The 27,744-nt window shown below is 45.8% G+C and overlaps 1 protein-coding gene across 1 annotated transcript in view; it reads left to right on the forward strand.

Moving 5' to 3' along the window:
• MNS1 (meiosis specific nuclear structural 1) overlaps positions 1 to 27,744 on the forward strand; it is a 122,058-nt gene that overhangs the window by 86,753 nt on the left and 7,561 nt on the right. The window contains exon 9 of the mRNA XM_033920494.1: positions 3,070 to 3,195. Within this exon, the coding sequence (XP_033776385.1) occupies positions 3,070 to 3,195 (126 nt within the window). The remainder of the gene's footprint in view (positions 1 to 3,069; positions 3,196 to 27,744) is intronic.

Below are 27,744 nucleotides of genomic sequence, written 5' to 3' on the forward strand. Positions count from 1 at the left end.
TTGAAGGGACCCTCAGGAGTCTCAGATATCTGTATGAATCTGAACAAGGTCAGGATGATCAAGAAAAGAGCAGATTGAGGGAACATTCAGCAGTGACCGGCTGGTCTGTCTGCAGCTTCAATTTCTGCAGAGATTCAGAGATTAAATCCACAAGGTGTGCAAGTTTGAAGAATCTACACACAGTGGGGTCCTCCCCCAAATCACTGGCTCTGCACAGGTCCAGATCCTAGAGATCCACCAGATTCGCCATATCAGTGCCTCTCAAATGCAGAGGTATGGAAACAGTGTCTGGCACAACTGCGGGCACCACCGTCTTACTCACCAATACCCCTGCAGGAAGGCAGGAAGACCCTGGTCCACCTGCGCAGGGGTCCCTATGACCGGCACAGATGCCGTTGGAAGGGAAATGTGCAGAGACTGATTAAAGCATATTCACAAATTCTGGGGGAAAACCATCCTCCGTGGTGGGAGCCGACCTCTGCACCTCAGATTTGGAATGCTTGGAAGATTTGTGAGGTTTATTGCTGGAGCTGTGCTTGCATTTTGCCGAAACATCACCAACACACTCCCCAGTTCTCCCTGTCGCCATTTTCGTGGGTGTCGGGGCAGAAGACGCATGAATACCCTCCCTGGAGGCTGAAGGCACCATATCCGGGCAAAGAACTCCCTGGAAGCCAAAGGCACACCTCGCGGGCCGCATCCGACAGCCATCCACCGCAAATGAGGCATGAATCCATAACATCCAGCCATGGGGAGGTCATCTATGTGGTTTTCTTTCAAAAATGAAGCTGGCAAGTATAAAAAATAACTTTAAAATCAAATCTGGAAAAATCCAAGATGGCCAATGAGGACCTGTTTTGAGTAAAAATAGCCTGGTAAAACCACAGAGAACTTTCAAAAACCATTTTAGGATTTTAAGGGGGGGGAGGTAGGCCATGCAGGGAAACCACCTAAAACCCCCCTTTTAAAGACCCCCCAAATCTCTGATTCAAGCTGTTAGCTTGTACTCGAAGAAATATATGCTGACAGGAAATACTGCAGCCTGTACTCACTGTGACAAGTGCTGAATGAGAGAAACTGCAGACAGAGCTGAATAAGCTCACAGGGAGATCCTTTGCCTTAGCGAACTGGAAATCTGGATTTCAAGTCTTCTGACTGCCCCACTGGCCTGACCACCACTGCTGGAAACCTCTGCCATCCTCGGACATGCCATGCAGACGCCTGGCAAAGGAACGCAGTCTGGCTTCGATCGCACCTCCACGGAACCACTCATCCTGCACTCTATACAGTGGACGAACCTGGGGTAAGCAAGCTTCCAAGGGAATGGTCCCCGAACCCCGATCTGATGTGCAGACTGTCCAGGGGGCTTACTGACAAGCAGGGAACCCCCCCCAGAAACAGACTTTTACCCAAAGGTCTACAAACTACTGCAGTCAAGGATGTCCCTGCAGGGAACCTCCACTGCATGAGGACGAAAACTTCGAATGAAAAATACTGAAATACCATGAAATTAAACATGAGCAGAAAAGATAAGATCCTGCAGTCCGGCCTCTAGGAAGAACTGAAAAGCTGAAGAGCATGCACAGTGATGAGGGGGAGGGGTTAAAGTCTCTGAAGTTTTGGGGCTTCCTACAAATTTTGACGGGTAGACGGAAATAACCCACTGGTCCCAGAATAAAGTGGTTTATGGTTTATAGTTTATTAAACTTGTTATACCATTCATTCATTTTACTGGTCCAAGGGGTTTACAAAATTTAATAAAAATAAAACAAATATAAAAAGGAAATCCATTATTAGATAGTATAGACCTAATCCATATAAACAACAAGCATAGTAAGGAACATTCACTCTTACAAAAAAACATTCACTCCTAAATAAAATCATATAATTATCATTGAGCTTTATATTTTCACAAGACCGCTAGCTGAAGATCTAGAACATTCAGAATATATGATTAATATCAGACTGATTTAAATCTTGTCCGAATGCTTCTTTTAAAAATACTGTTTATAACAAAGTTTTAAAGGATTGTACAGTTGGGATTGAACAAGAAGCAGTTATTAGTACAGCTGTTGATAGTATAACTGGAACCACTGTAATTTTAGTGACATGTTAGTAGCTAGTTTAGCAGCTAACAATAAGCTGTCAGTCTCTAATAGACATGTGGTTTAGGATCAGTTTGAGGGGTGCAGGAACCAAAAAAGGATAAGATATGTGTGCAACTGCATAAATGAAATGTATGCATATAGTTTTAAAATGCCCATTTGGAATCTCTCTTGTGTACAGCCAAAAGTGTACTATCTTTCTGAGGACAAACAGTTCACTTAGGGCTCCTTTTACTAAGGTGTGCTAGCGTTTTTAGCGCACGCAGGGAATTACCATGCGCTACACCGCGTGGTACGCTTCTAGAACTAAAGCCAGCTCAGTGCTGGCGTTAAGGTCTAGCGTGCGCTATTCCCCGCATTAAAGTCCTAGCGCACCTTCGTAAAAGGAGCCCTTAGTCCTATATGACTGATTTAAGAACATTAACACAAATGTTAGGTGCTTCAGCTGTAGGTGTTGACCTGCAAGTCAATTTATTTTGCTGTAATTTTACAAAATTCAAATTGTACGAAAGTGATTTTTCATTGCATATCATGAAGGGATACTCACTTTTTAAAGGGATCGGGTTTTTGTTTTTAACCATTTGTTATGAGACATTAAGTAACTCTAAGGGCTAGCAAAGTGATTTTTCTTGCTTTATTTTTCCTGTGCAGATATGTCATAAAAAAGTATAAATCGAAATTGATAGGTCTGTTAAAATGACCACCCTCCACACTTTGATCCTTTTAGCAGCTTGTAAAATGTAGTTTGCCTGTATCACTGGATTCTGTTTGCATTCTGCTTGTGGGCAGGTGACTGCTATAACAGAGTAAAATGCAAGCATGTATATTTTAAATTTGTTCTCGGAAATATAGTTTGTTTTTCTTTTTCAATTGAGATAGCTGAGGAAAGTGTTGCTTGAAAGGTATTCTTCTTCACACAGTATAATAAAGGTTGTTTTTTACCTGACAATTACTTTTCATTCAGGAGCGTGAACTTGAAGAAAAGAAGGAGGAGGAAAGAAGAGAAGCCCTCCATCATGCAATCGTTGAAGAAGAAAGACAGAAGCTCCTTAAGAAGCATGCTGCAAAATTACTGGGCTATCTGCCTAAAGTAAGAGAAGAATTCATATTAATGTAACAAAATCTCATGTTCTTTGCATGAGCTTTCTCGCTAAATTATCTGAATGCAGAAATGTCTTTTGGTTTTTGGGGGGGGCTTCCAGCTCAGTCCAAGCTAACCTCTAAGGAGCTTTCAATGCTCATTACCCAAAAATTGTTTTAAATCCCTTCCCTTCCTCACTCAATCCATTTGTTGCAGCAAAGGTAGTTGGTTACCAAAGCCCTGCTAATGTGGCTTCATTGTGTGATGAACGGGACCCTCCCTTCATCTCACCTCCCGGAACTGTGAACATAACTTCTTTAGCATTCCTAGTCAATCAAGAGAGCAAGATTCAAGATGCTTTATTTTTGATATACCGTCTATAAAAATATACCGTCTATAAAAATATACCGTCTATAAAAATACCGTCTATAAAAATACATTATAAAAAAATTATAAAAACAATTAAAGGAGGCAAATAAAAAATGGTAGTTTATCAAATGTTAAAAATACTGGACAAATTTAAATTAACATACATGAAACGAAAGGATAGTAGGGGAGGGAGAGGTTATTTAAAATACATCGAAGTAAAATTAATAAAAAAAGACGGTAAATGGGGAGTGGTAAAAACAATAGGAGGGGATCACTTAAGAAGTGTTAGATATTTCAAAACTACATATGAATCAGGAAGTTAAAAAGTGGAGGCTGATGCTAAAGAGTGAAAGCATCTTTAAAGAGGAAAGTTTTAAGTTTAGTTTTAAATTTTTCGAGCAAAAGATCTGGCCTGGGAACTGAACATTTTCAAATACACTGAACTATCAGTCTGACCCTTTTATTATATTTTTTAAAAGTATTTGAAGAAAAGATGTGGAAAAAGGGGAGAAGATGATAGGGAAAAGATGCCAGAGAATGATAAACTTGCAGGGAGGTCAGGATTAGAGAGAATGGAGAAAAATAATAATAATAATTATTATTATTATTTTATTTCTTATATACCGCCAAAGCCGTAGTAGTTCGAGGCGGTTCACAACAAAGAAGGGCTGGACAATCAGCGAATAGTTACAATCAGTGAATGTAGATACAACAAAGAATCAGCTAATACGGTTTACAACAGAGAAGGGCTGGGCAATCAGCAAATTGTTACAATCAGCGAATACAGATACAATAAATATGCGTGTGCGGGGAACAGGTAAAATATGAGGGGAAAAATGTAAGGTGGGCAGGGCGGAGAGGTAAGGGAAAGAGAACTTGGGGAGCAGGGGTAGGGAGAGAGGGCTTAGGTTATAATTCGGTTGAATAGGCTAGTTTTTAATAATTTCCTGAAGTTTAGGTAGGATGAGGAGTGCGAGATAATTCTGCTCAGCCAGTCATTTAGATGACCTGCTTGGAAGGCAAGTGTTCTGTTTAGGTGACTTTTGTATTGGCAGGCCTTTAGAGTTGGGTGGCTGAAGAGGTGGGCTCTGCGGGTGGGCCTGGAAGGGCAGTTTAAGGAAAAATGGGGAACCAAGTATAAGGGGGCCATACCAAGAATGGATTTGAAACAGATACAGGCAAACTTGAACTGGATTTTTGCTTCAATGGGTAGCCAGTGGAGTTTTTGGTAGTAGGGAGATATGTGTTCCCATTTTTTCAGCCCAAAGATCAGTCGGATTGCCGAATTTTGGATGATGCGGAGTCTTTGAATGGTTTTTTTTTGAAGGACCCCAGGTAGATAATGTTGCAGCAGTCGAGTAGGCTTAGGATATAGGTTTGTACCAGATGACAGATGGAAGGGCTTAAGATTTCAGATTTAATTGCTCATCTTTCCACATCTGATCTCAGATCAGATACATCAAGTAGTTTTACTGCCAAAGAGGGCTTACAGTCAGAAACTGTTCTGATAGTATTAGAAAGCCTTCACAAACATGCCTGTCCTGGGAACAAATTTTTGTGCACAATTTGCATTGATAGCAAAGTTACATATGAAGGAGGCAGCTAACCTATGGGAAATCATTTGGGTTAATTTTGGGCTTGAAAGTTTCTTTGAACCTCAGGCAATGGCAGGTGAAGTGACTTGGCCAAGGCTATAAAGGAAGGTCTGTGGAAGAAGCAGAATATAGACTGTAACTTATGTTTTCTCAGCTGTTGATCTAACTACTGGGTCACACTGCACTCAAGGGATGGCTTTAGGGACTGATGGGAAGGAGAGTGTGGAAGGAGGAGACAGGCAACAATACATTGTGAAACAGTATTAGATGAGAGGAAACTAGGCACATTTGGGTTGTGAATGAGAGAAGAAAGATATGGGACTGCAAAAAAGGGAATTTAAGTAAACAGAAAAGAGAAACTTATAAGAGAAAAAAACAAGTTTTAAAGAAAAATATGTAAATTTGAAAATATTGGTTATATAAATATTTCATACAGGTGAAATACAAAGAAATAAGTTTTACATTGAGAGATAGCTGTAAGAATAATAAAAACAGTCATAGGAATTTGACCCCCAATCCAAACTTCTTACTATCATTTGTATCTAAATTCTCATCCTCTCGTCTATTATTTGATTTATTTGATGTTTTTTTAGCCCCTAAAGGAGCTCAGATTGAAAAGAAAGTTCTATCAGTAATCTTTCAAGATGGATAGGATCAAAGTAAATAATAATAATAACAGTTTATATACCGCAGGACTGTGAAGTTCTATGCGGTTTACAATGATTAAAAGATGGTACAGAATGAGTGAAATTAACAGAGTTAAAAGTTAGTGATTAACAGCTCTAAGGATCAGTTATTGTGGAGAAAGAGTTGTACAGGTCAGCTGCCTAAATACTTCAGGAACAGATATGTTTTTAGGCGTTTCCTAAATTCCCCATAAGTAGTAGACGTAAGCAATTGTTCTAGATCTTTACCCCATAGTGCTGCCTTATGTGAGAAAAGGTATTGATGATGTCTTTTGAGTTTAAATCCTCTAACTGGAGGGGAAACAAAGTTCAAATGTGAGCTTCTCTTATGTCTGTTGGCTGAGAAAGAGAAAAGGTCAGTTATATATTTAGGGGCTAGACCGAATATACCTTAAATCAAAAACAACCAAACTTAAACTTCACACGTGCTTCCATCGGCAGCCAATGCAGCTGTTGGTAGTAAGATGTCACATGATCAAAATTCTTCAGCCCGAAAATCAGCTTGACTGCTGCATTTTGCACTAGTTGTAATCGTCGCATATTCTTTTTGGGAAATTGCCAAATAGGCGATATTACAGTAATCAAGTTGACTCAGTACGAGGGATTGTACCTGAATTCTAAATGCTGACATATCAAAATATGCTCTAATGGACTGAAGCTTCCAGAGAGTGAAAAAACCCTTTCTAATTAAGGAGGCTACCTGGTCTTTCATGGTTAGGCTCTGGTCTAGTGTTACACCCATAATAGATTGAATAGGGTATTTTGGTGTCAAATGGGCTTGGGGAGGCTACGAAAAATTTTGTTTTTTTCTGAGTTGAGTCTCAGTCTGAATTCAGTCATCCACTGCTCCATCAGATTTAGTGCTTCTGTTGCCTTGGGAGTAGCTTCCGAAAGAGAGTTAGCGAATGGGATGATGGATCTGCATAACTGAATAATTTTATTCCCAGCTGGGTCATTTGTGCTCCTGGGTCATTTGTGCTCCTAATGAGGACATGTAAACATTGAAAAGCAGTGGGGAGAGTGGTGACTCCTGCTGTAATCCGGATGGATTGCTCCAGGTATCAGAGAAATCGTAATTGAAATGTACTTGATAGGTGCGTGACATAAGGAAACCCTGAAACCAGTCTAAGACCTCTTCCCTGATACCAATTACATCTAAGCATTGTAGTAGTTTCCCATGGTCCATCAAGTCAAAGGCAGAGCTCATATCGAATTGCATGATCAGGGCATTAAGGCCCTTACTGAACAAGAGACGCAGATTATCTAAGATAGCCGCAATTACTGTCTCAGTGCTGAACAAAGGTATAAAACCAGATTGAGCCTCATGTAGAAGAGAGAATTGATCAAAATATTTCATCAATTGGTTATGTACCAATCCTTCCATGATTTTTCCAATAAATGGGATGGATGCTACTAGTCTATAGTTGGTTACTAGTGCTAATGATTCTTTACTATTTTTGGAATTGGGGTTATTATTATATGACCATTATTAATGAGGAATTTTCCATTTTTTAGTTTATCAGTTAGGTAATTCAGCAAGGATAGTTTAAAGTTTAATGGAGCTGTCTTCATAATTTCTGGGGGACATGAGTCCAAAACACAGTATGATTTAGAATATTTGTTGTATAATTTAATATAATTATTCCATTCTAAATCTTGAAAGGAACTCCAGATCACATCTGCTGGTATTTCATTTCCTTGTATGAAATACTATTTGGGGTTCATTGATGTCATTTGTCGAACAGTTGTTTCTTAGTTTTTTAATTTTTGAGTCGAAATGCTGTGCTAACTCATTTGCTGAAGGTGGTTTAATATTGTGCATGTGTTGAGTGTAGTGTGTGGTGTCAAATAAATTCATAATCAAGTTGAACAGCTCTTTTGTATTGATTCCTTTTGAGCTAGATAAGTCGATTTTGAAAGAGTAAAAAGCTTTATGTTTGTCTTTTATCAGTTGTTTGTAGATTTTTATGTTGGATCTCCAGCTGTTCTGATCTGGCAATTTTCCTGTTTTTTTTCCAAATTCTTTCTAGTCATCTTACTAATTGTTTCATTTTTAGAAGTTTGGAGTCAAACCATTTGTTATATTTATTTGCGCAGCTTTTGCTATTTCATTTAGGGGCTATTTCATTTAAAATGGCTGTGCTAGTGTACTAGTATTCCATCATGACAAGGTGGTCCTCCATACTCATCCTAAATTCTTACCTAAAGTGATTTCAGAATTTCATTTCAATCAATCCATTGTACTTCCAGTGTTTTTTACAAAGCCTCATTCTCATCCTGGAGAAACAGCTCTTCATACTCTGGAATGTAAGCGTGCTTTGGCTTTCTACTTGCAGTGCACTCAACCACATAGATCTGCTCCTCAATGTTTTGTCTCCTTCGATCCAAACAAGTTGGGACATCCGATTTCCAAGCGCACCATCTCCAACTGGCTAGCTGCTTACATCTTTCTGCTATGCTCATGCTGGACTGCATCTACAGAGTCGAGTCACAGCCCACAAAGTCAGAGCCATGGCGGCATCAGTGGCTTTCTCAGATCTACTTCCATTGAGGAAATCTGCAAAGCTGCCACTTGGTTCTCGGTTCATATATTCACTTCTCATTATTGCCTGAATACTTTTTCCAGATGGGATGGCCATTTTGGCCAGGCAGTTTTACAAAATTTATTCTCCTAAATTGCCAACACTCCCACCATCCCTTTTTGGTTAGCTTGGAGGTCACCCATATGTGAGAATAGGCTGCCTGCTTGTCCAGGGATAAAGCACAGTTACTTACTGTAACAGGTATTATCCAGGGACAGCAGGCAGCTATTCTCACAACCCACCCACCTCCCCTGGTTGGCTTCTGTGCTAGCTATCTGAACTGAGGAGACGCGCACCCTGCACTGGGCTGGAAGGCACTCACGCATGCGTGGTGCAGCAGTCGCGAACTTTCTAAAGCTCTACGAGCAAGTCTGCTTGTGAAGCTGTCCGCATCTGGGCTCCGTGGATGACATCACCCATATGTGAGAATAGCTGCCTGCTGTCCCTGGATAACACCTGTTACGGTAAGTAACTGTGCTATCTGTTCTCAGTTTTCAGCAGGAGGTGGTAAGCTGTTGCAGTCTTCCCTGCTTTAGTGTAGGGCTGTTGGAAGTTGTTTAGTGGCCTTCTTGTCCCTGTCTGGTGCCGGACTGAGCTTGGGGAGACCCTTTTGTGGGCCCAGCTGACCTCAGGGGTGTCACACTCGACAGGTCGAGTCCCTCCCCCCATTTCCTCCACCATACCAAAATTTTTCTAGAGGTGCCTCAGCTGTAAGCCTTGCCACCAATACCGGCAAGACATAGGGCTTAGAGAGCCAGTGGAGTCTGTTTTAAAAAACGAAAAAAAATCCTAAGGCAGTGCCGATCTGAAGGGAAGCCTTCAAATTGATTTTTATTACTAACCAACACTTTTCTTTTAGCTGATTCATGTATTGTGCAATGAGCACTTTTAATGGGAAAAAGTTCTCATTGTGCTCCAGACGCGAGGTTGATGCGGTCGGCCTGTGCTCATGGTGTGCTGGCTGCAGCAAAGAGTAATCCTCATCGGTTTTGGGTGCCAGCATCCAGAGATCCCGTTCGAGTGTCTTGGGCATCGGCAGCAGGCAGTGGGGAATCCCAGGCTTCTCTCGCTGCCCACACAGGGATTCCCTCAGTCACTGATGGTCAGGGAAATAAGGTTTCCCTTATTGCCAATAGTGCGGACTTTGGCCAAGTTCATGACTCTCAGTGTGACCGCGCATCATACCCTGTGGCTCCAGGCTTGGTTGGCGGATGCGGCGTTGAAGGCAAAGCTTAAAAAAATTTCCCTTTTGGGGGTCTTTCCTGTTTTTGTCGAAGATCTGGACAAGTTGGTACAGACCTTGACTGACTCTAAAGTGCCCTGTCTTCATGAAGACTGTGCTTGCCCGCCTGCACGAGGTGGCATTGTTCAGAGGTGTTTACGTGATTTTCGCTGATACTGCCCTGGTCGTGGGGCGGCTTCCTTTCCTTCCACAGGGAATCATGCAGTCCTTTCAGTGGGCCTGTCGGGGGCGTGATTCCTCCACCGGTCCCTCCACCACCTTCCCTACCCAATGACTCCTTGCGGGCTCTTCCCCTGGTTTTGGTAGGTGCATGGTTGCGGGAGTTTTACCAGGGGTGGGCCAAGATCACGATGGATCAGTGGGTCCTGGAGGTAATTCGGGATAGATAAGCTCTAGAGCCCTTGCCAGATCGCTTCATATCTTCTCCTTGTCAGGCGGCATGGAAGAAGTGGGCTTTTCATCAGACGCTACAAAGGTTGCTAGACCTCAAAGTGGTAGTTCGGTGCCTCCTCAGGAGTTTCATACCGGCAGGTATTCCATTTACTTTGTTGTGCCCAAGAAAGAGGGGTCTTTTCAGCCCATCTTGGATCTGAAGGGGGTCAACAGGGCGCTCCGGGTTCCTTCTTTTTGTATGGAAACTCTCAGGTCTGTTATTCTGGCGGTTCAGATGGGAGAATTCCTGACTTCTCTTCATCTGACGGAGACCAACTTGCATGTTCCGATTCGTGCCTCCCATCAGAGGTTCCTTCGCTTTGCTACCCTGGGACAGCACTATCAGTTTTGTGCACTTCCCTTTGACCAGGCTACGGCTCTGCTGACGTTCACTAAGATTTTTGTGGTCGTGGCTGCAGCTTGCATTCTTGTTCATCCCTATCTGGATGATTGGTTGATCTGAGCATAGTCCTTTCAGGAGAGTTCCCGGGTTACGGCTCGGTTTGTGGAGTTTCCATGGTCGTTGGGATGGGTGGTCAACCTCTCCAAGAGCCGGTTGACTCCGTATCAGTGACTGGAGTACCTAGGAGTTCTATTCAACACCAGCTTGGGGAGAGTCTTCCTCCCTGAGGCTCGAATGAACAAAGTTGCAGTCACAGATTCGCCTACTGATGGCTTCCCGGTGTCCTTGGGCGCAGGATTTTCTCCAGGTCTTGGGGTCGATGGCAACCTCTCTGGACGTGGTTCAGTGGGCCCAAGATCACATATGGCTGCTTCAGTATGCTCTGCTTCAGTGTTGGTTGCCTCAGTGGTACGATCTGGGCTCTCCTGTTCCTATTCAGGGGTTAGTTCATCGCATTCTCCATTGGTGGCTACAGTCTTCCAATCTGGTGCGGTGAGTGAGTCTGGATCATCCTCAGTGGACAGTGCTTCTCATGGATGCCAGTCTCCTCTGCTAGTGAGCTCAGTGTCTTGGTTGCTTGTCTCGTAGCAGCTGGTCGCCGGAGGAGGCGTCTTGGTCAATCAGTGTTTTTGAGACCAGAGCTATCTGGCTAGCGTTGCTGGCGTTCCAGACGTTGCTGATGGGCAAGTCGGTCCGGGTTCTCTTGGACAACGCCACAGCGGTGGCTTACGTTAATCGTCAGGGGGAAACCAGGAGTCGTCTGGTGGCGCAGGAGCAGCTCTGCTCATGGTCTGGGCAGAGACTCATCTTCTGGATATCTTGGCATCCCACATAGCAGGAGTGGAGAATGTCCAGGTGGACTTCCTCAGTCGTCACTTGCTAGATCCCAGAGAGTGGTGTCTTGGTCCCGCAGCCTTTGAATTGATTGTACAGACTTGGGGTCAGCCGGTCATGGACCTGATGACCACGAGTGTCAATGCCAAAGCACCACGGTTCTTCAGTCAGCACAGGGATGTTCAGGTCGATGGGCTGGATGTAATGGTGCAACCTTGGCTAGTGGAGAGCCTCCTGTATGTGTTTCCTCCGTGGTCGATGGTGGGCAGAGTCCTTCTTCATATTGCTCGGCATCCCAGCCGCGTGATCCTGGTGGCTCCATTCGAGCCCAGGTGCCTGTGGTATGCAGATCTGATTCGTCATCTCATGGCAGATCCTCTTCCGCTGCCCCTCTCGCCTGACCTTCTGACTCAGGGCCCCATTCCAATGTTTGATCCGGGTCTCTTTTGTCTTACGGCTTGGCTCTTGAATGGGAATGCCTAGGTTAGAAAGGTTATTCGGATAAAGTAATTTCCACTCTCTTGGGGTCCCGAAGACTTTCCACTTCTCGAGCTTATGTCTGGCATATCTTTGAGGAGTGGTGTGCCGTGCATGGAGTGGTGTCCATTCATGCTTCTTTGCCTCACATCTTAAGAGTTCTTGCAGGATGGCCTGGACAGGGGCCTGGCCTGGTCTTCTCTTTGGGTTAAGCTTGCGGCTTTGTCTGCATTTTGCGGTTTGCTGCAGGGTAGGCGTTTTACATCTTCTCTGGCCGTGATCCATTTTTTGAGGGCAGCCAAATTACTTCGGTTTCCTGTGCGGCCTTCAGTTCTGGCCAGGGATCTCAATCGTGTCCTGTCCGAGGTCATGTGCCCTCCCTTTGAGCCAATAGGACCTTACTCTTAAATGGTCTTCTTGATGGCCATTACTTCTGCGAGTTACATTTCCGAGCTGCAGGCATTTTCTTGTAGGCCTGCTTTCCTGGAGTTTTCTAGGGAGCGTGTTGTGCTACTCCCTGTTCCTTCTTTTTTGCTAAAGGTGGTTTCACTTTTCATGTCAACCAGTCTGTAGTCCTCCCAGTTTTGGGTAGTGGGGAGGGCTCTGTGGGGTAGAAGCAGTTGCGCAAGTTGGATGTCTGTTGGGTCCTTCATTTTTATGTTCAGCGGACTGTCACACCGCAAGCCCTGCCTAGTTTGCAGGTAGCCTGCACGGTGTCTTTTCTGAAGCCTTGGTGTGGCTCCCCTAGGAAGAGGGAAGACTCTCTTCAAGTAGGTAGGACTCATGCACTGTTTCACCCAGTCAGAATGAAAGCCCAAGAGCTAGTCTCGACGGGCGGCATTAACGCGGGACTGGGTGGCCCGCGGTGTCGCCCATGGGACTAGCTGAGGCAGGGAAGGGGGGCGAGGTAGCGTGCCTGAGGGGGGGGCAGTCCGCGTCGCAGCCGAGGGGGATTGTGGGTGGGAGGGATTAAAAGGCGGCACTCGGAGGACCCGAACCTTAAGAGATGTGAGGGAACGTTTAAGAATAGTCTGTGAAAAATATAGACTTTCGGCCCTTTTAACTAACCAATGGGCAAAATTTAATGATATATGGGAGAGTTATATTGAACTAGAAAAAGAAGTCTTATGAAAGTATTATTCTATTGCTATGGAACCAGGTCTCCTGGGAGGGGGGGGGTGCGATAGGGAATGGGATTTTTTTTTAAAATCTTAACATTTGTAATGGCATTATTTTCTTTCCAATTACTTTATAAATTGTATGTTATATTGAGATTACTGCATTGACTGTTTGAATGAAAACACTTAAATAAAGAATAAATTAAAAAAACTAAAAAAAAAAGTTGAAGCAGCCGATTCAACATTCTCCATTGGTTTTACACAAGCCTTGAACACTTATGATTTTAACATGTTTGAGCCTTGTGCAGATGAGGACAGAACTTTCAGGAATGGGGCAGGGACAGGGAAAGAATGGGAAAATGAGTTCCTGCAGGGACGTGGACAAATTTGTCCCCATGTCATTCTCTACACCAGAGGCAGTCAACTCATTTAAAGCAGGAAATGGCAATTTCAGTTGTATATGTTTATCCATAGGACCTGTTGCCCTAGAAGTGCTAGAGCTTATTACCTTACCCTTACATTTCTGAATAATAAAACAGGAAAAGAAGATATAAAGCTAAGATTTTTTTTACTTCCCTGCATCCTTCCAAGATCTTGCTAGAGTCTTTCTGGGCTCCCAAGGTGCCTGGCATGCCCCTTGTGGCACACCCTGTGGCCATATGCTATAAGCACACACTGCTTCTTAAGGATGTTCCAGCGGCAGTGGATGATGTCAGATGCCGCCACCCAATGTTGCAGTTCTCTCTCCACCTCAGTAACTCACTTCTCCTGGGAGTTCCAGAGCATTCAGCAGTTACCTCCAACTGGTCCCAGGCACACACTGCTTCTTATGGATGTCCCGGCAGTGGCAGATGATATCAGACGCCACCACCACCCAATGTTGCAACTATCTCTCCATCCCACTAACTCAGTTCCCTCTCCTGGGGAGTGCAGAGCACTCAGCCGATACCTCCCATAAACTTTTTTTAAAATATATTAAGGGCCAATGTTCTACCCTTAACCATGCCCATTTTTTATTTCTTTACAGTTGTGACAGAGTGTATGAAACCCTGCCACTTCCCCTGCTTGACACTGTGGCTCAGACTCAGAATAAACCTCAGGAAAACCCGGCACTCCTTCTCCTGACTAAATCGTCTCACAACCACAACAGCAGTGAGAAAGAGGTTTCCTCAGGAAGGGGGAGGGGAGAAAAGTAGGAAACCAGGAAGTGACTCAGGGGAACTTAAAAGGCCAAGCCAGAGGGAACCTAAGAGCTGGAGAAGCAGGTTGAAGGGTCTTGCACTGACAGAGTTGTAGGTTTAAGAATCTACTGCATTTACCAACCCTGCCTTTGTTCTAGTGCATGCTAAGTCCTGGGGCATAATGCTGCCTAACTGTTCCCTGCACGTGGAATAAAAACTGTTTGGGGTGTGGCATGTCCTATGGAGAAGGGGACTTCTGTTTGAGAAGGACTGGGGAAAAGCCTAACTGTTTTATTTGAAGAACACAAACTAATAGGAGCCTGTGAAGAAACAGGCTCTGCACTATTGTTGAATAAAAGAGGGTCTTTTTCTTGAATGCCCAGAGTGTGGTTTGTCTGTCCAACTATGCAACCCTTCTCCTGAGCAAGCTGCTCCACTCTATCACAACAGTATTTATAGTTAACATTATCCAAAGATCTTGACAGGTTAACAGGAGAAACATACACAAATCAAAATAATAAAATTTTAAAAAAAACAAATATCCATAAAGAACAGATCATAAAAAATATAAAAAAGTGATGAAATATAAATAATAAAATAAATCTGTCTGACATAAAAAGTATAAAGTCAAAACTCCTCAAGAAGAAATGCCAAATGCACACATGAATAGCAGAGTTTTGATTTCTCTTTTAAATGACTAAAAACTGGGGATCATGTGATGCCACGGAAGACGCTAATCTGTGTCTCTCTTGCCGCCCTCTCTAGAAACTCTCTAAATCCTGATGATTTTCTGACTTCCTCCTAATGGGTCTTGATCAGTGAGCTTTATCTGTGATTCGAGGCCCTGTCGGGAGCGACTGGGCGACTCGCTATGTCGGTAAAACTGATGAAGAAAGATCGGGACCACAACAAAGCAGGAGACATCAAAAATGTCAACACCCTCTAGGCCCATGGAATCTATTGTGGGCTCAGCCTGAATGAAGGAGGTTACTGCAGAAGTTACAGTAGCAATGTAATCAATCCTAGAAAAACACCTGCTCCCTATTGACACAAAATTAGAATGTGTTCAAACCAAGCTGGACAGTATGAAGCAAGAAGTCAAGGCCTTTCAAAAATGTGTTGGGGACTTGGATGACCATGACTGGTGGAGACGCAGACCGACACGCGAAGACCATTGCTGCACTAGAGGATCACATTGAAGACCTGGAAAACAGGTCGAGTTGATGCAATCTCTGCTTTGTTGGGCTACCTGAGGATATCTCGGAGGTCGATTTGCGCAGTACTCTGGAAGCATAGCTTACCACCTCACTCCCTCTGCTGGCAAATCTGGGGCCCCTCTACATCGAACACATTCACAGGCTCAGCCTCCACTGACCATTGGTGACGAGCCCAAGAATGGTTATCATTAAAATCTTAAATTACACTCATAAGCAGGCCATTTTGAGGGTGCTGCGAGAGGGTCGGATATTGTCCTATGTTAACCAGTGGGTGCTTTGTTTCTAGGACTACTCTTATCAAAGTCATGCAACCATGTCGCTGCCTTCATCCCGGTTTGCTCTATTTTGGTTCAGCAGCAGTATTCGCTTTGCTTTACTCTATCCTGTGAGGCTTCGGGTGCACCACATTGGGGCCACAATGTTTTACAACACAATGGCAGAGGCCCAATCCTTCATTCACACGAAGATAACTATGGGACCAGCTATGAGCGCCATCTCTTCCACGGCAGGGCTTCTGATTGAGGGGGCTTCCTTTCTCAGCTGCCTGATGATATCAAATGCGGAGGGCCTCTGCTTGACTTCTGGATTTTCTCTTGTGGTACCTTGTGGAACATTGCTAGTCTTGTCTCCTTCTTTGCTGCCTGGCTTGGTTTTCATGCTGGGCAGTCATGTTGAGCAGCGGTTCTATTTTTTGAGTGTTCTGTGTCTCCTTGACTACTTGATTCCATTCTCCCTAGGTTGGTTTCATGATCGGTTCTGGGTTTGGATCTTGTACGCCTAACAATGATCTTGGGATGTTTATCTATTTATCTTGGACATCTGTTATTGTTCTGAATCCTATGTTTTGGGGGGTTCTTTTTGCTATGTTGGAAGGTCTGGGTGATATTTGAAGAGTGGGTTTGGATATGTTTGGTGGGGTGGAGTGTGATAGTGCAAGAGTGTGGTTTACTTTAGAGGTGAGTTAGATGATAGGTAACGGAGGGGATCACATTGATTAGGGGTCCCCCGGAGCAGTTTGAGTGTAAATAGATCAAACTTTAGTGTGACAGGGGAGGTCCACTTTCTTGGGTTGTGAGAGATATGAAGAGGATAGGCATTAAGAGTGATCTGTTTCTCATTGGGAATGATATAAAGGGAGGGGATTGTGTTTATGGGGGCTATTGGAATGGATAAATGGGAGGGATTGGGGGAAGGGGGTTAGGATTTGGATAGGAAAGGGAACAGGTCTGGGGAGGTTTTGTGGGGGGGGTGTCTGTTTTGCTTTTTGGCCACAGGTGTCAGTCGGTCCTCGAGGGCCGCAATCCAGCTGGGTTTTTAGAATTTCCCCAATGAATATGCATGAGATCTATTAGCATACAATGAAAACAGTGCATGCAAATAGATCTCATGCATATTCATTGGGGAAATCCTGAAAATCCGACTGAATTGCAGCCCTCGAGGACTGACTTTGACACCCCTGTTTTTGGCAGTGTCTGGTCCTAAGCAGCTTTGATATTTTTTCATTTAGCATAGGCCAACCGGTTAACCTGGGGAATGGATTTATTTTTGCCGAGTGCCGGAGGCTGGGACAGCAGCTCCATACTTCTTTTCATTTTAAGGTTTTTCTCTGCCCATTTTCTTGCTGAGTGAATGGTCCAGATAGTGACTTGGAATGTCAGTGATATTAAAACGCCTCTAAGAAGCATACAAAAATTTTACAAGATCTGCAGAGAATTAAAGCAAACATTTCGATGCTTCGGGAGACACACCTTGCTGACTTGGAACATGCTAAATTAAGTAGAGGCTGGGTGGAAAGTTACATAACAGTGGCAGCAACAGGGAAGAGGTGTAGGGTGGCCATGCTTTTTCATAACGCTTTGGGAACTCAGGTTGCTCCTATAGCCATTGACGCTGGAGGGTGTTATTTTTTCTTCTGCTGTAATGGTAGGTGCTCTTAGGTTGTGTTTATGCTCCCAATATCTATGATAAATTATTTTATGCACATTTGCGGAATATACTCTTGGCTCTCACTCATTTACCAATGCTTCGGGAGGGGGGCGGAAATTTTAACATGGCATGGGATCCTTCTTTGGATAAGTCCCACTCTCTGGTTACTGGTGCCATGGCTGAGGCGAAGGGTCTTCCACAATTGTGTCATCTGTTGGACCTCATAGATGTTTGAAGGATCCTATATTCAGGGGAGAGGAATTTACTCATCTGTGCTAAGCATATTCTTCCCAGTCCCATATGGAGTATTTGCTGGTCTCTAGAGATCTGTTTTTGGGTGTCCTGGTGGCAGAGATTGGGCCTTATGCGATTTTAGACCACACCTGGGTGTGGTTAGATAGGAAAGAGAAGGCTAGGTCTGGCTCCGTTTTGGTTACATAATGACCCTAAATTCTCTGATTATCTCTTGAAATGTTGGAAAGATTATCAATATCATAATCAACAACACGAGGAGAACCCAGTTTTGTATTGCGAAACTGCAAAAGCGGTTCTTCATGGTGACATCATTAGTTATGTTAGCCACGTTAGGAAAGCCCGAGACCAGGAGTTATTACATTTATCTCGCCAACTTACGGCAGCTCAACTTACTTTTGGCTTTCATCCTACTTCGGTTTATAAACAAAATCTGCTGTCACTGCAGACAGTGTTGAATGATGCACTTCATCAGAGGAAATCTAAGACTTTGGCTTACTATAAATACCAGTTATCCCAGGACAAGCAGGCAGGTATTCTCACTAGTGGGTGATGTCATCAGACAGAGCCCGGTACGGACGTCTCACAAGCACGTGTTGCTTGTAGAAACTTAAAGTTTCTAGATGCCCGCACCGCGCATGCGCCGGTGCCTTCCCGCCCGGAGAGCCGGGCGTGTCTCCTCAGTTCTTTTCTTTCCGCGGAGCTGAGAAGTTCAACTTCATCATGCGCTAGCTGAATTCAGTTAAATTTGCCTTCCTTGTCCGCGTTTTTCGCTTTCTTTTAATTACAATTAACAGTACATTTCTTTTTCAGTTTAAAAAAAAAAAAAAAAAAAGATTATTTCCTCCGGCGGGTCGAACGGGCCGGCCACGTGGCTCAGGCCTACTGGCTTCGACCTCGCGGCGGAGATTTTCCGGCCTATGTCCCGGCCAATCACCGGGTTTAAAAAGTGCAGCAAGTGCCAATGCGCGATTTCACTCACGGACCCGCACCGACGCTGTTTGCAGTGTCTTGGTCCTGACCACATTCCGAAATCGTGCAGGCCTTGCTCTACCCTTACGGCAAGCTCATTCAAACGGCGTTGCCTATTGTGGGAGTTGATGTTCAAGATGGACGCAGCTAAGGATCCTTCAGCCTCCACTTCATCTGATACCTCCCCGGTTCGTGCGAAACCGGTATCGAACTCCCCCGGCATCGAGTGTGGTGAAACCGGCATCGTTCATCCCGACACCATCCACGAGCTCGACGTCGGTGCCTGCCCCGGTCTCCTCGGTTCAGGTACCTCTTCCTTCCACAGTACCACCAGTGGTCATCAAAGTGCCGAAAGCTACCAAGCAGAAGCACTCGACCTCGAAGGAACGCGATGACCGTGCAGGAGGACCCCCTTTCGGTGCGGATCCCTCCTTATCGGCTTCGCTACGGTCCATGCTGGAAGCTCAATTCGTTGAGCTCATGCAGACCATCGGACCCGGGCTCATCGCTGCCATACAGGGTGACCTCCCGGTACCGGTCCAAAGGGGCGGTCCGCCCCTCCCCCTCCCCCTCCCCCACGCTGTTCGACCTCGAAAACCGACGAGGATGAACGGGGGAGGGCGGCGATGCCCATGCGGCAAGCCTCGCTTACCGATATGCCGCCATTAGAGCCCATTACGCCTCCGCGCCAACATGGGACCAGACCTCCGATCGATAATCAAAGCCCTGGGCATAGTCAGGAAGAGTTCTTCCGCACTCCTTACCAGACTTGGGTAGCATCGCAAGAATCCGCATCGCAACCCCAGTTGCGATCCACCGCTTCCAGCCCTATCCACCACTTGGGGGCCTCGGGAGACCATGCGATGCACAGACGATCCCGATCCCCGTCCCGCCACCGAGACGGACATCGATCAAGACACTCATCTTGGCACTCTTCACGCCATTCGGAGGTGTCACCGCAGAAAAAACTGCAACGTATGGGATACTCCTCATCAGAGGTATCCCCTCCGGAGGGACCGGAGTACGAGGAAACACCCGTACCCGATTCTCCTTGCCATTCCCCGATGTCCATGGACCCGGAGGCCTCTTCCTCCTCCAGCCCGTCTCACAAACCGACGCTGGCGGATCAATTGTCTTTCTCATCATTCCTCCGACAAATGGCGGATGATCTGGATGTGACTCTTGACACGGGCTCCCGATACTCCAAAGAGTATCTGGACACCATGCATTTACCTAACCCTCCAACGGAGTCGCTTCGGCTCCCTCTGCATAAATTGCTGGATCAGACCTTCATGCAGTGTTTCGAAACACCGTACTCCATACCAGCGATTCCCAGCAAACTCGATGCTCGATACCGCATCGTGCACCATAAAGGGTTCGAGGGCCCTCAACTCTCTCACCAATCCCTACTGGTCGAGTCCTCTCTTAAACGCTCTCATCCCTCTCAGGTCTACGCCTCTGTGCCGCCGGGCCGAGAGGGGAGAACGATGGACAAATTTGGTAGAAAATTCTATCAAAACTCCATGATGGCGTCACGGGTGCTGAACTACAATTTCTTTTTCTCTTCCTATCTGGAGTTCTTCTTGCCGGTGCTCCGCAAGTTCACTCCTTTCATAGACACCCAAGCCCGATTCGAGTTCGAGGAAGTGGTAGCCTCCCTCTCCCAATTACGCCTCCAGCTGATGCAATCCTCCTTCGATGCATTCGAACTCTCGGCACGTGCTGCCGCAAGCGCGGTAGCCATGCGCCGCCTGGCATGGCTCCGTACAATCGATATGGATCCCAACCTCCAGGACAGACTCGCCAACGTACCATGTGCGGGAGCTGACCTGTTCGATGAGTCTATCGAAACTGTTACCAAGAAGCTGTCGGATCACGAAAAATCTTTTCAATCCATCCTGCGGCCCAAACCCAAACCTCAACAGTCTCGACCTTCCAGGCCACCCCTGATTTACCAGCGGCGTTACATGCCTAGGCAAACGCCCGCTGCGAGGCAACCTGCGAAGAGACAACCTCCCCAGAAGTCTCAGCAAAAACCCCAGCCACCGGCTGCACCTAAGGCTACCCAGCCCTTTTGACTCCCTTCCTGGGAGCATAACCGACACCGTTCTGCACCCCTCAGCCTCTCCCATAGGGGGCCGCCTCCATCTTTTTTACCATCGATGGGAGGCCATAACCACGGACCTATGGGTCCTCACCATCATAAGAGACGGATACTCCCTTCATTTCCATCGGGTCCCCCCGGACCATCCTCCAAGAGAGTATCCTTCAAGCTCGACACAGACCGCCCTTCTTCTTCAGGAAGTCCAAACCTTGCTTCAGCTTCGGGCCGTCGAGCCGGTCCCGTCAGACCAATTGAACCGAGGATTTTACTCCCGGTACTTCCTCGTCCCGAAGAAAACGGGCGACCTGCGACCCATTTTAGACCTTCGGGCCCTCAACAAGTTTCTGGTCAAAGAGAAGTTTCGTATGCTGACTCTGGCTTCTCTCTACCCCCTCCTCGAGCAGAACGACTGGTTATGCTCCCTGGATCTCAAGGAGGCCTACACTCACATCCCCATTCACCCGGCCTCCCGAAAGTTCCTCAGATTTCGGGTGGGAAATCTGCATCTACAGTACCGAGTGCTACCATTCGGCCTCTCTTCGTCCCCCAGAGTCTTCACAAAGTGCCTGGTGGTAGTGGCCGCGGCACTCCGGGACAGGGGTCTACAGGTGTTTCCATACCTCGACGATTGGCTCATCAAGGCCCCGTCAGCCCCAGAGGTCACTTCGGCGGTCTTGACTACAACCTACTTCCTCCAGAATTTGGGCTTCGAGATCAACTTTTCCAAGTCTCATCTACAACCCACCCAGTCCCTCCCCTTCATCGGGGCAGTCCTGGACACCATTCAACTCCGAGCATTCCTGCCTCTTCAACGCATGGAGGCTCTTCTCCATCTCTGCCAGTCGGTGTCTACTCGCCAAACCCTACCGGCGAGACAACTGATGGTGCTCCTGGGCCACATGGCCTCCATAGTACATGTGACACCCTTTGCCAGACTCCATCTCAGAATCCCCCAGTGGACCCTGGCATCACAGTGGAATCAGACGTCCGATCCACTAACCAAACGCATCGTAGTCACACCTGCTCTTCGGCAGTCGCTACTTTGGTGGATGACCTCTTCGAATCTATCCAGAGGTTTGCTGTTGCACTCTCCCCCCCATCAGAAAGTTCTCACAACCGATTCGTCGAACTATGCATGGGGGGCCCACCTGGATGGTCTCCGCACCCAAGGATTCTGGACCAGTGCGGACAGACTACATCAAATCAATCTACTGGAGCTCAGAGCCATCTTCAATGCTCTCAAAGCTTTCCAACACCTACTTCACGACATGGTGATCCTCATTCGCACAGACAATCAGGCTGCCATGTATTATATCAACAAGCAAGGAGGCATGGGCTCGGCCCTCCTTTGCCAGGAAGCTCTACGAGTCTGGGACTGGGCGGTGCGCCACAACGCCTTCCTCAGAGCTGTCTACATTCAGGGGGAGAACAACGTCTTAGCAGACAAACTAAGTCGTCTCCTACAACCTCACGAATGGACTCTCCATTCCAGCCCCCTTCACCAAATCTTCACACAGTGGGGGACGCCTCAGATAGACCTCTTTGCGGCCCCCCACAACTCCAAACTGCCTCAGTTTTGCTCCAGGATCTACACTCCTCATCGCCTCGAGGCAGATGCTTTTCTACTGGACTGGGGGAAACGATTTCTATATGCGTTCCCACCATTCCCGCTGATCCAGAAGACTCTGGTCAAGCTGAAACTCGAACAGGCCACCATGATTCTAATAGCTCCTCGGTGGCCCAGACAACCTTGGTCCTCCCTTCTACTTCAACTCAGCAGCAGGGAACCAGTACCACTTCCAGTGTTTCCTTCACTACTTACTCAACATCAAGGATCACTGCTTCATCCCAACCTGCAGTCTCTCCACCTGACAGCTTGGTTCCTCTCAACGTAACCCCTCACCAATTCTCACAAGAAGTGAGGGAGGTCTTGGAGGCTTCCAGGAAGCCCGCCACTCGACAATGCTACTCCCAGAAATGGACTAGATTCTCCTCATGGTGTCTTTCTAAATCAAAGGAACCTCAGCGAGCTTCCTTATCCTCCGTGCTGGACTATCTCCTACACCTATCTCAATCTGGGCTCAAGTCTACATCCATACGAGTCCACCTGAGCGCTATTGCGGCTTTCCACCAGCCTCTACAAGGGAAACCCCTCTCGGCCCATCCGGTGGTCGCCAGATTTATGAAAGGACTCTTTCATGTTAACCCTCCTCTCAAACCACCCCCAGTAGTTTGGGATCTCAATGTAGTCCTTTCCCATCTCATGAAGCCCCCGTTTGAACCACTCAACAGGGCTCCTCTTAAGTATCTCACCTGGAAAGTGCTTTTTCTTGTAGCCCTTACATCTGCTCGCAGAGTCAGCGAACTCCAGGCATTGATGGCGGATCCACCATTCACAGTATTCCATCACGACAAGGTGGTCCTCCGCACTCACCCGAAATTCCTGCCTAAAGTGGTCTCCGAATTTCATCTCAACCAATCCATTGTACTTCCAGTATTCTTTCCTAAGCCCCATTCTCACCATGGAGAATCGGCCCTTCACACTCTAGACTGTAAACGTGCTTTGGCTTTCTACCTGGATCGTACCAAGCCACACAGAACCACCCCCCAACTTTTTGTCTCCTTCGATCCTAATAAGTTGGGAAGACCCGTATCAAAGCGCACCATCTCTAATTGGATGGCGGCTTGTATCTCTTTCTGCTATGCCCAGGCTGGATTATCACTTCCTTGTAAGGTCACAGCCCATAAGGTCAGAGCAATGGCAGCCTCAGTAGCATTCCTCAGATCAACACCAATCGAGGAGATTTGTAAGGCTGCCACCTGGTCCTCGGTTCACACTTTCACCTCACATTACTGTCTGGATACCTTCTCCAGACGGGATGGACAGTTTGGCCAAACAGTGTTGAAAAGTTTATTCTCTTAAGTCGCCAACTCCCCCTCCATCCCACTGAGGTTAGCTTGGAGGTCACCCACTAGTGAGAATACCTGCCTGCTTGTTCTGGGATAAAGCAATGTTACTTACCGTAACAGTTGTTATCCAGGGACAGCAGGCAGCTATTCTCACGTCCCACCCACCTCCCCTGGGTTGGCTTCTCAGGCTAGCTACCTGAACTGAGGAGACACGCCCGGCTCTCCGGGCGGGAAGGCACCGGCGCATGCGCGGTGCGGGCATCTAGAAACTTTAAGTTTCTACAAGCAACACGTGCTTGTGAGACGTCCGTACCGGGCTCTGTCTGATGACATCACCCACTAGTGAGAATAGCTGCCTGCTGTCCCTGGATAACAACTGTTACGGTAAGTAACATTGCTTTCTATGCCCATGGTCATAAAAGTGGGAAACTCTTGGCGCGTTTGGTGTCGCAGAGAGAGGGCCATAAGAAAATACTACAGCTAAGAACTAGTGACACAGGGAGGGTCACAAGTGACTCTGAGATTTGTCAGGTATTTCGACATTTTTATGCAAATCTTTATGCTTCGCTCCCCTCCTGGAGACAGGGTTAACTGGGGAGCTTTACTTAGATGGGCTTGACCTCCCACGTCTTACTGCGGCACAACTTGAGAAGCTGAATGCACCCATTTGTGACGGTGAGGTAGAGTTAGTTATCACACAGAGTTTTATCTTGAAGGTCCCAGGCATGGATGGCTATAGGGCTTAGTTCTATAAACTTATAAAAACTGAAATTTTGCACCTTATTTCCAATATGTGCAGTGTGATGATTAATGCTGAAGCTATGCCTGAACATCTCAATGTAGCTCAGATAATAGTCCTTCCGAAACTGGGGAGAGACCCTACCCACCCAGAATTATACCAACCTATCTCTCTGCTTAATTTTGATGTTAAACTTTTAGCAAAAAATTTTGGCCAATTGTTTAGTCAGGGTTCTCCTACAGATTATCCATGAGTCCGAAGTAGGTTTTCTCAGGGGTTGCTTTCACCAAAAACCTGAGGAAAATTTTGACTTCCCTCGAATGCTGCACTAGAGCAGACTTGCCTTCTTTATTTATCAGCTTTGACACTGAGAAGGTGTTTGATAGAGTTCACTGGGATTATTTGTGTGCCACTTTGACCCGATATGGATTCAAGGGCCACTTTGTCTTGGCTATTTGAATGCTATATTCTACTCCACAAGCGGTTCTCTGGGTTAACAATTGCAGATCATCTTCTTTTAAGATTCATAGGGGCACTAGACAGGCATTCCCCCTTTCGCCTTTGTTGTTCATCCTGGCTCTTGATCCCCTCATTAGAGATGTTCCATTTAAATCCAGATATTAAAGGTGTCCAGGTAGGGGACCATTGTTTTAAACTTGCTGCTTTTGTGGATGATCATCTGGCTCACATTACAGAACCTTGACGTTCCTTAGAGGCCCTTTTGGAGAATATTGTTGAATATAGTGATTTTGCGGGCTTTCATTTAAATCTTAGTAAGTTGGAGGCTGTGCCTTCCTCGATGGAGTTAAAGAACAGTGAGGCGATTCCTTTACATTGCATTGGGCCTTTCAGTATTTGAGTGTGCACCTACCAGTTGGGCATCGGACTCCTTTCAGGATTTGGGTGTGCACCTACCGGTTTCTACAGCTCAACTTTACTCTGCTTATGGTGTCCCAAACTCCTGGACACCAAAACTCAACTTGAGGCATGGGGGATCATCCTTTAACGCTGCTGGGATGCATAGCTCTGATTTGTATGGTGATTTTCCCTCGATGGTTGTATGTGATGCAAATGATTCCCATAAAATTGCTGAAGAAAGATCTCGTCCATTTGGCTCATTTGTTCTCTAGATTTTGTTGGAATCATAAGCCAAAGGTACGCTATCTTTATTTAGTGGGTGGATAGATACAGGGTGGACTGGCTCTCCCCAATTTTGAAGTTTACAATGATGCTTATTTATTGCGCCACTTAAAGGATTGGTTGCTGGGGGAGAGCCAGTATACTCGCCTAGATTGAGTCATTTTCTTATGCCCCTCATTCTTTATATAGCTTATTACATATGTCTAGTGGTGATGTCAGGCTAGTGTTATCTTGAAATCCATGAGGGCATTGTGGTAGAGTTTAATACATAGACTGGGAAGGGACTCTAGAGTAACAAACCAATTGCATTTGAGGGGGCATATGGCTTTTCCTCCCGGTCACGATAATCTTATTTTCTTAGACTGGGAATGTCGGGGGTTTTGCTTGGTGGAACATTTGTTAACTCTGGAGGGACATTTTAAGTCCTTGGCAGCATTTGGGGATCAATTAGGAAGTTGTTGGGGAAATACTTTTGCCTACTGTCAAGTTAAGCATTACATCCTCTCTCTCCCACAGGAGCGGATTGGCCAACCTTTGGAGAAGAGCCTCTGAGATATTTTCACAGGAGTGGAGGCTTTTATCACTTCAGAGTTGCATAAGGCCCTCTCACTTTGAAAGCCCTAAAGACGTTCAACAGATAAATGGAAATGAGAACAAGAGCTACATAAGGAACTGGGTCATTGGAATATTTTGGGCGGCATAAAAAGGGATCCCTAGGTTGATAAAGGGAGCGATGTTAAGGGAGTGTTATGCCTAAGTGCTTTATAGGGCCTATTAAACACAAGTGCAGTTAAATAAAATTGGGGGCATTGATTCTCCTCTCTGTCTTAAATGTGGCAGAGCACCTAATACCTTCACCCTCACCTTTTGGGACTATTCACTCTTTTTGGACATCTATAGTGCACTATATGCAAAGTCTGCTAAGTGTACCCTTTCGGGCACTGTGGAACAACTGGTGCTTGATATGCCTGGAGCTTTTCGAGGCCTCCCTAAGGGGACCCCTGTGGTATCGTAAGGTGTGTCTCCTAGGTCGCAAATGTTTACTGTAATCTTGGACTTCCTCAGACCTCCCATCTTTTTGGAGGTGGAGATCATTGGTGCATAATTTGGCCTCTTGGGGAGGCTTGGGAAACGGTGGGCCATGTTCATAGGCATAAATGTTTTTTGCTTAATTGGGGGGCTTATTTGGCTTCGTCATCTAGAGGTCATAGCTTATTCTTGAATACTATTTCTTAAGGGGCTTTGCGGGCAATGTGCTGTTTCTTGGGATCAGCTACTGCTTTATTTTTATTTAAGGAAGAGCCCAGGGTCCACAAAGAGTATGGGTCCCTGGAAGGGTTTTGACCTTTTGGTCGCCTTTTGTAATGCTTTCTCTTTCTCGTCTCTGGTTGTTGTTTTTTAGAGGCTTCAAGGAGGAATTGATTAGTTGGGAAAGGGTTTGGATTGGGGGGGCAGAATGTGTAAAATTTGTATTTGTTGGATCTTGGCTTGGATGCACTCTGTTCTGGTTTTTGTTTTGTCTTTGATCCACAATAAAAAAGATTTGAACATAAATGACTGAAAACTTGTCAGAGTACGAGTTTCTCAAGGCAGAGCATTCTATAAATATGATCCTGAAAAGAGATTTCCTACAACAATCTACAAGAGTAATCTAATGGTATGAAAAGAAGGAACCTCCAACAAGAAAGCAGCAGAAGAACAAAGAGACCTAACTGGTAGATAAAGCTTTGAATAAGGTGCCTAACTTTTATAGAATCGCACCTATCAAGTTAGGTACCTATCGAATAATTCCAGTTAATGTCAATTATGGAGTGTTAAATGCCGATTAAGCCTATTAATTAAGTTAGACACCTACATCAGCTAGGCACACTGATATAGTTGCCTAACTTTAGGTGGACTTTATAAAATTTGAGGGGATGTGCATACTAATGTAAGATGGTAGAAGCACTGATAAAAGACAGCATCTGTGAGCACATAGAAAAACATGGACTAATGAAAGCGAGACAACATGGCTTCTGCAAAGGAAGATCGTGCCAACTTATTGCACTTCTTTGAAGGGATAAACAGCCAGATGGACAAAGGGGAACCCATAGACATAATTTATCTCGACTTCCAAAAAGCCTTTGACAAGTAGCCATGAGCGGCTACTTAGGAAGCTGTGGAACCATGGGGTGGAAGGGGACGTATACAGATGGGTTAAACACTAGTTGGCAGGCAGAAAGCAAAGGGTTGGAGTGAAGGGCTACTACTCGGACTGGAGGAGAGTCATGAGCGATGTTCCGCAGGGGTCGGTACTCGGACCACTGCTGTTCAATGTATTTATTAATGACCTAGAAAAAGGGACAAAGTGTGAAGTTATAAAATTTGCGGATTACACT

Source organism: Geotrypetes seraphini, chromosome 14 (assembly GCF_902459505.1).
Source record: "Geotrypetes seraphini chromosome 14, aGeoSer1.1, whole genome shotgun sequence".
Taxonomy (NCBI): Eukaryota; Metazoa; Chordata; class Amphibia; order Gymnophiona; family Dermophiidae; genus Geotrypetes; species Geotrypetes seraphini.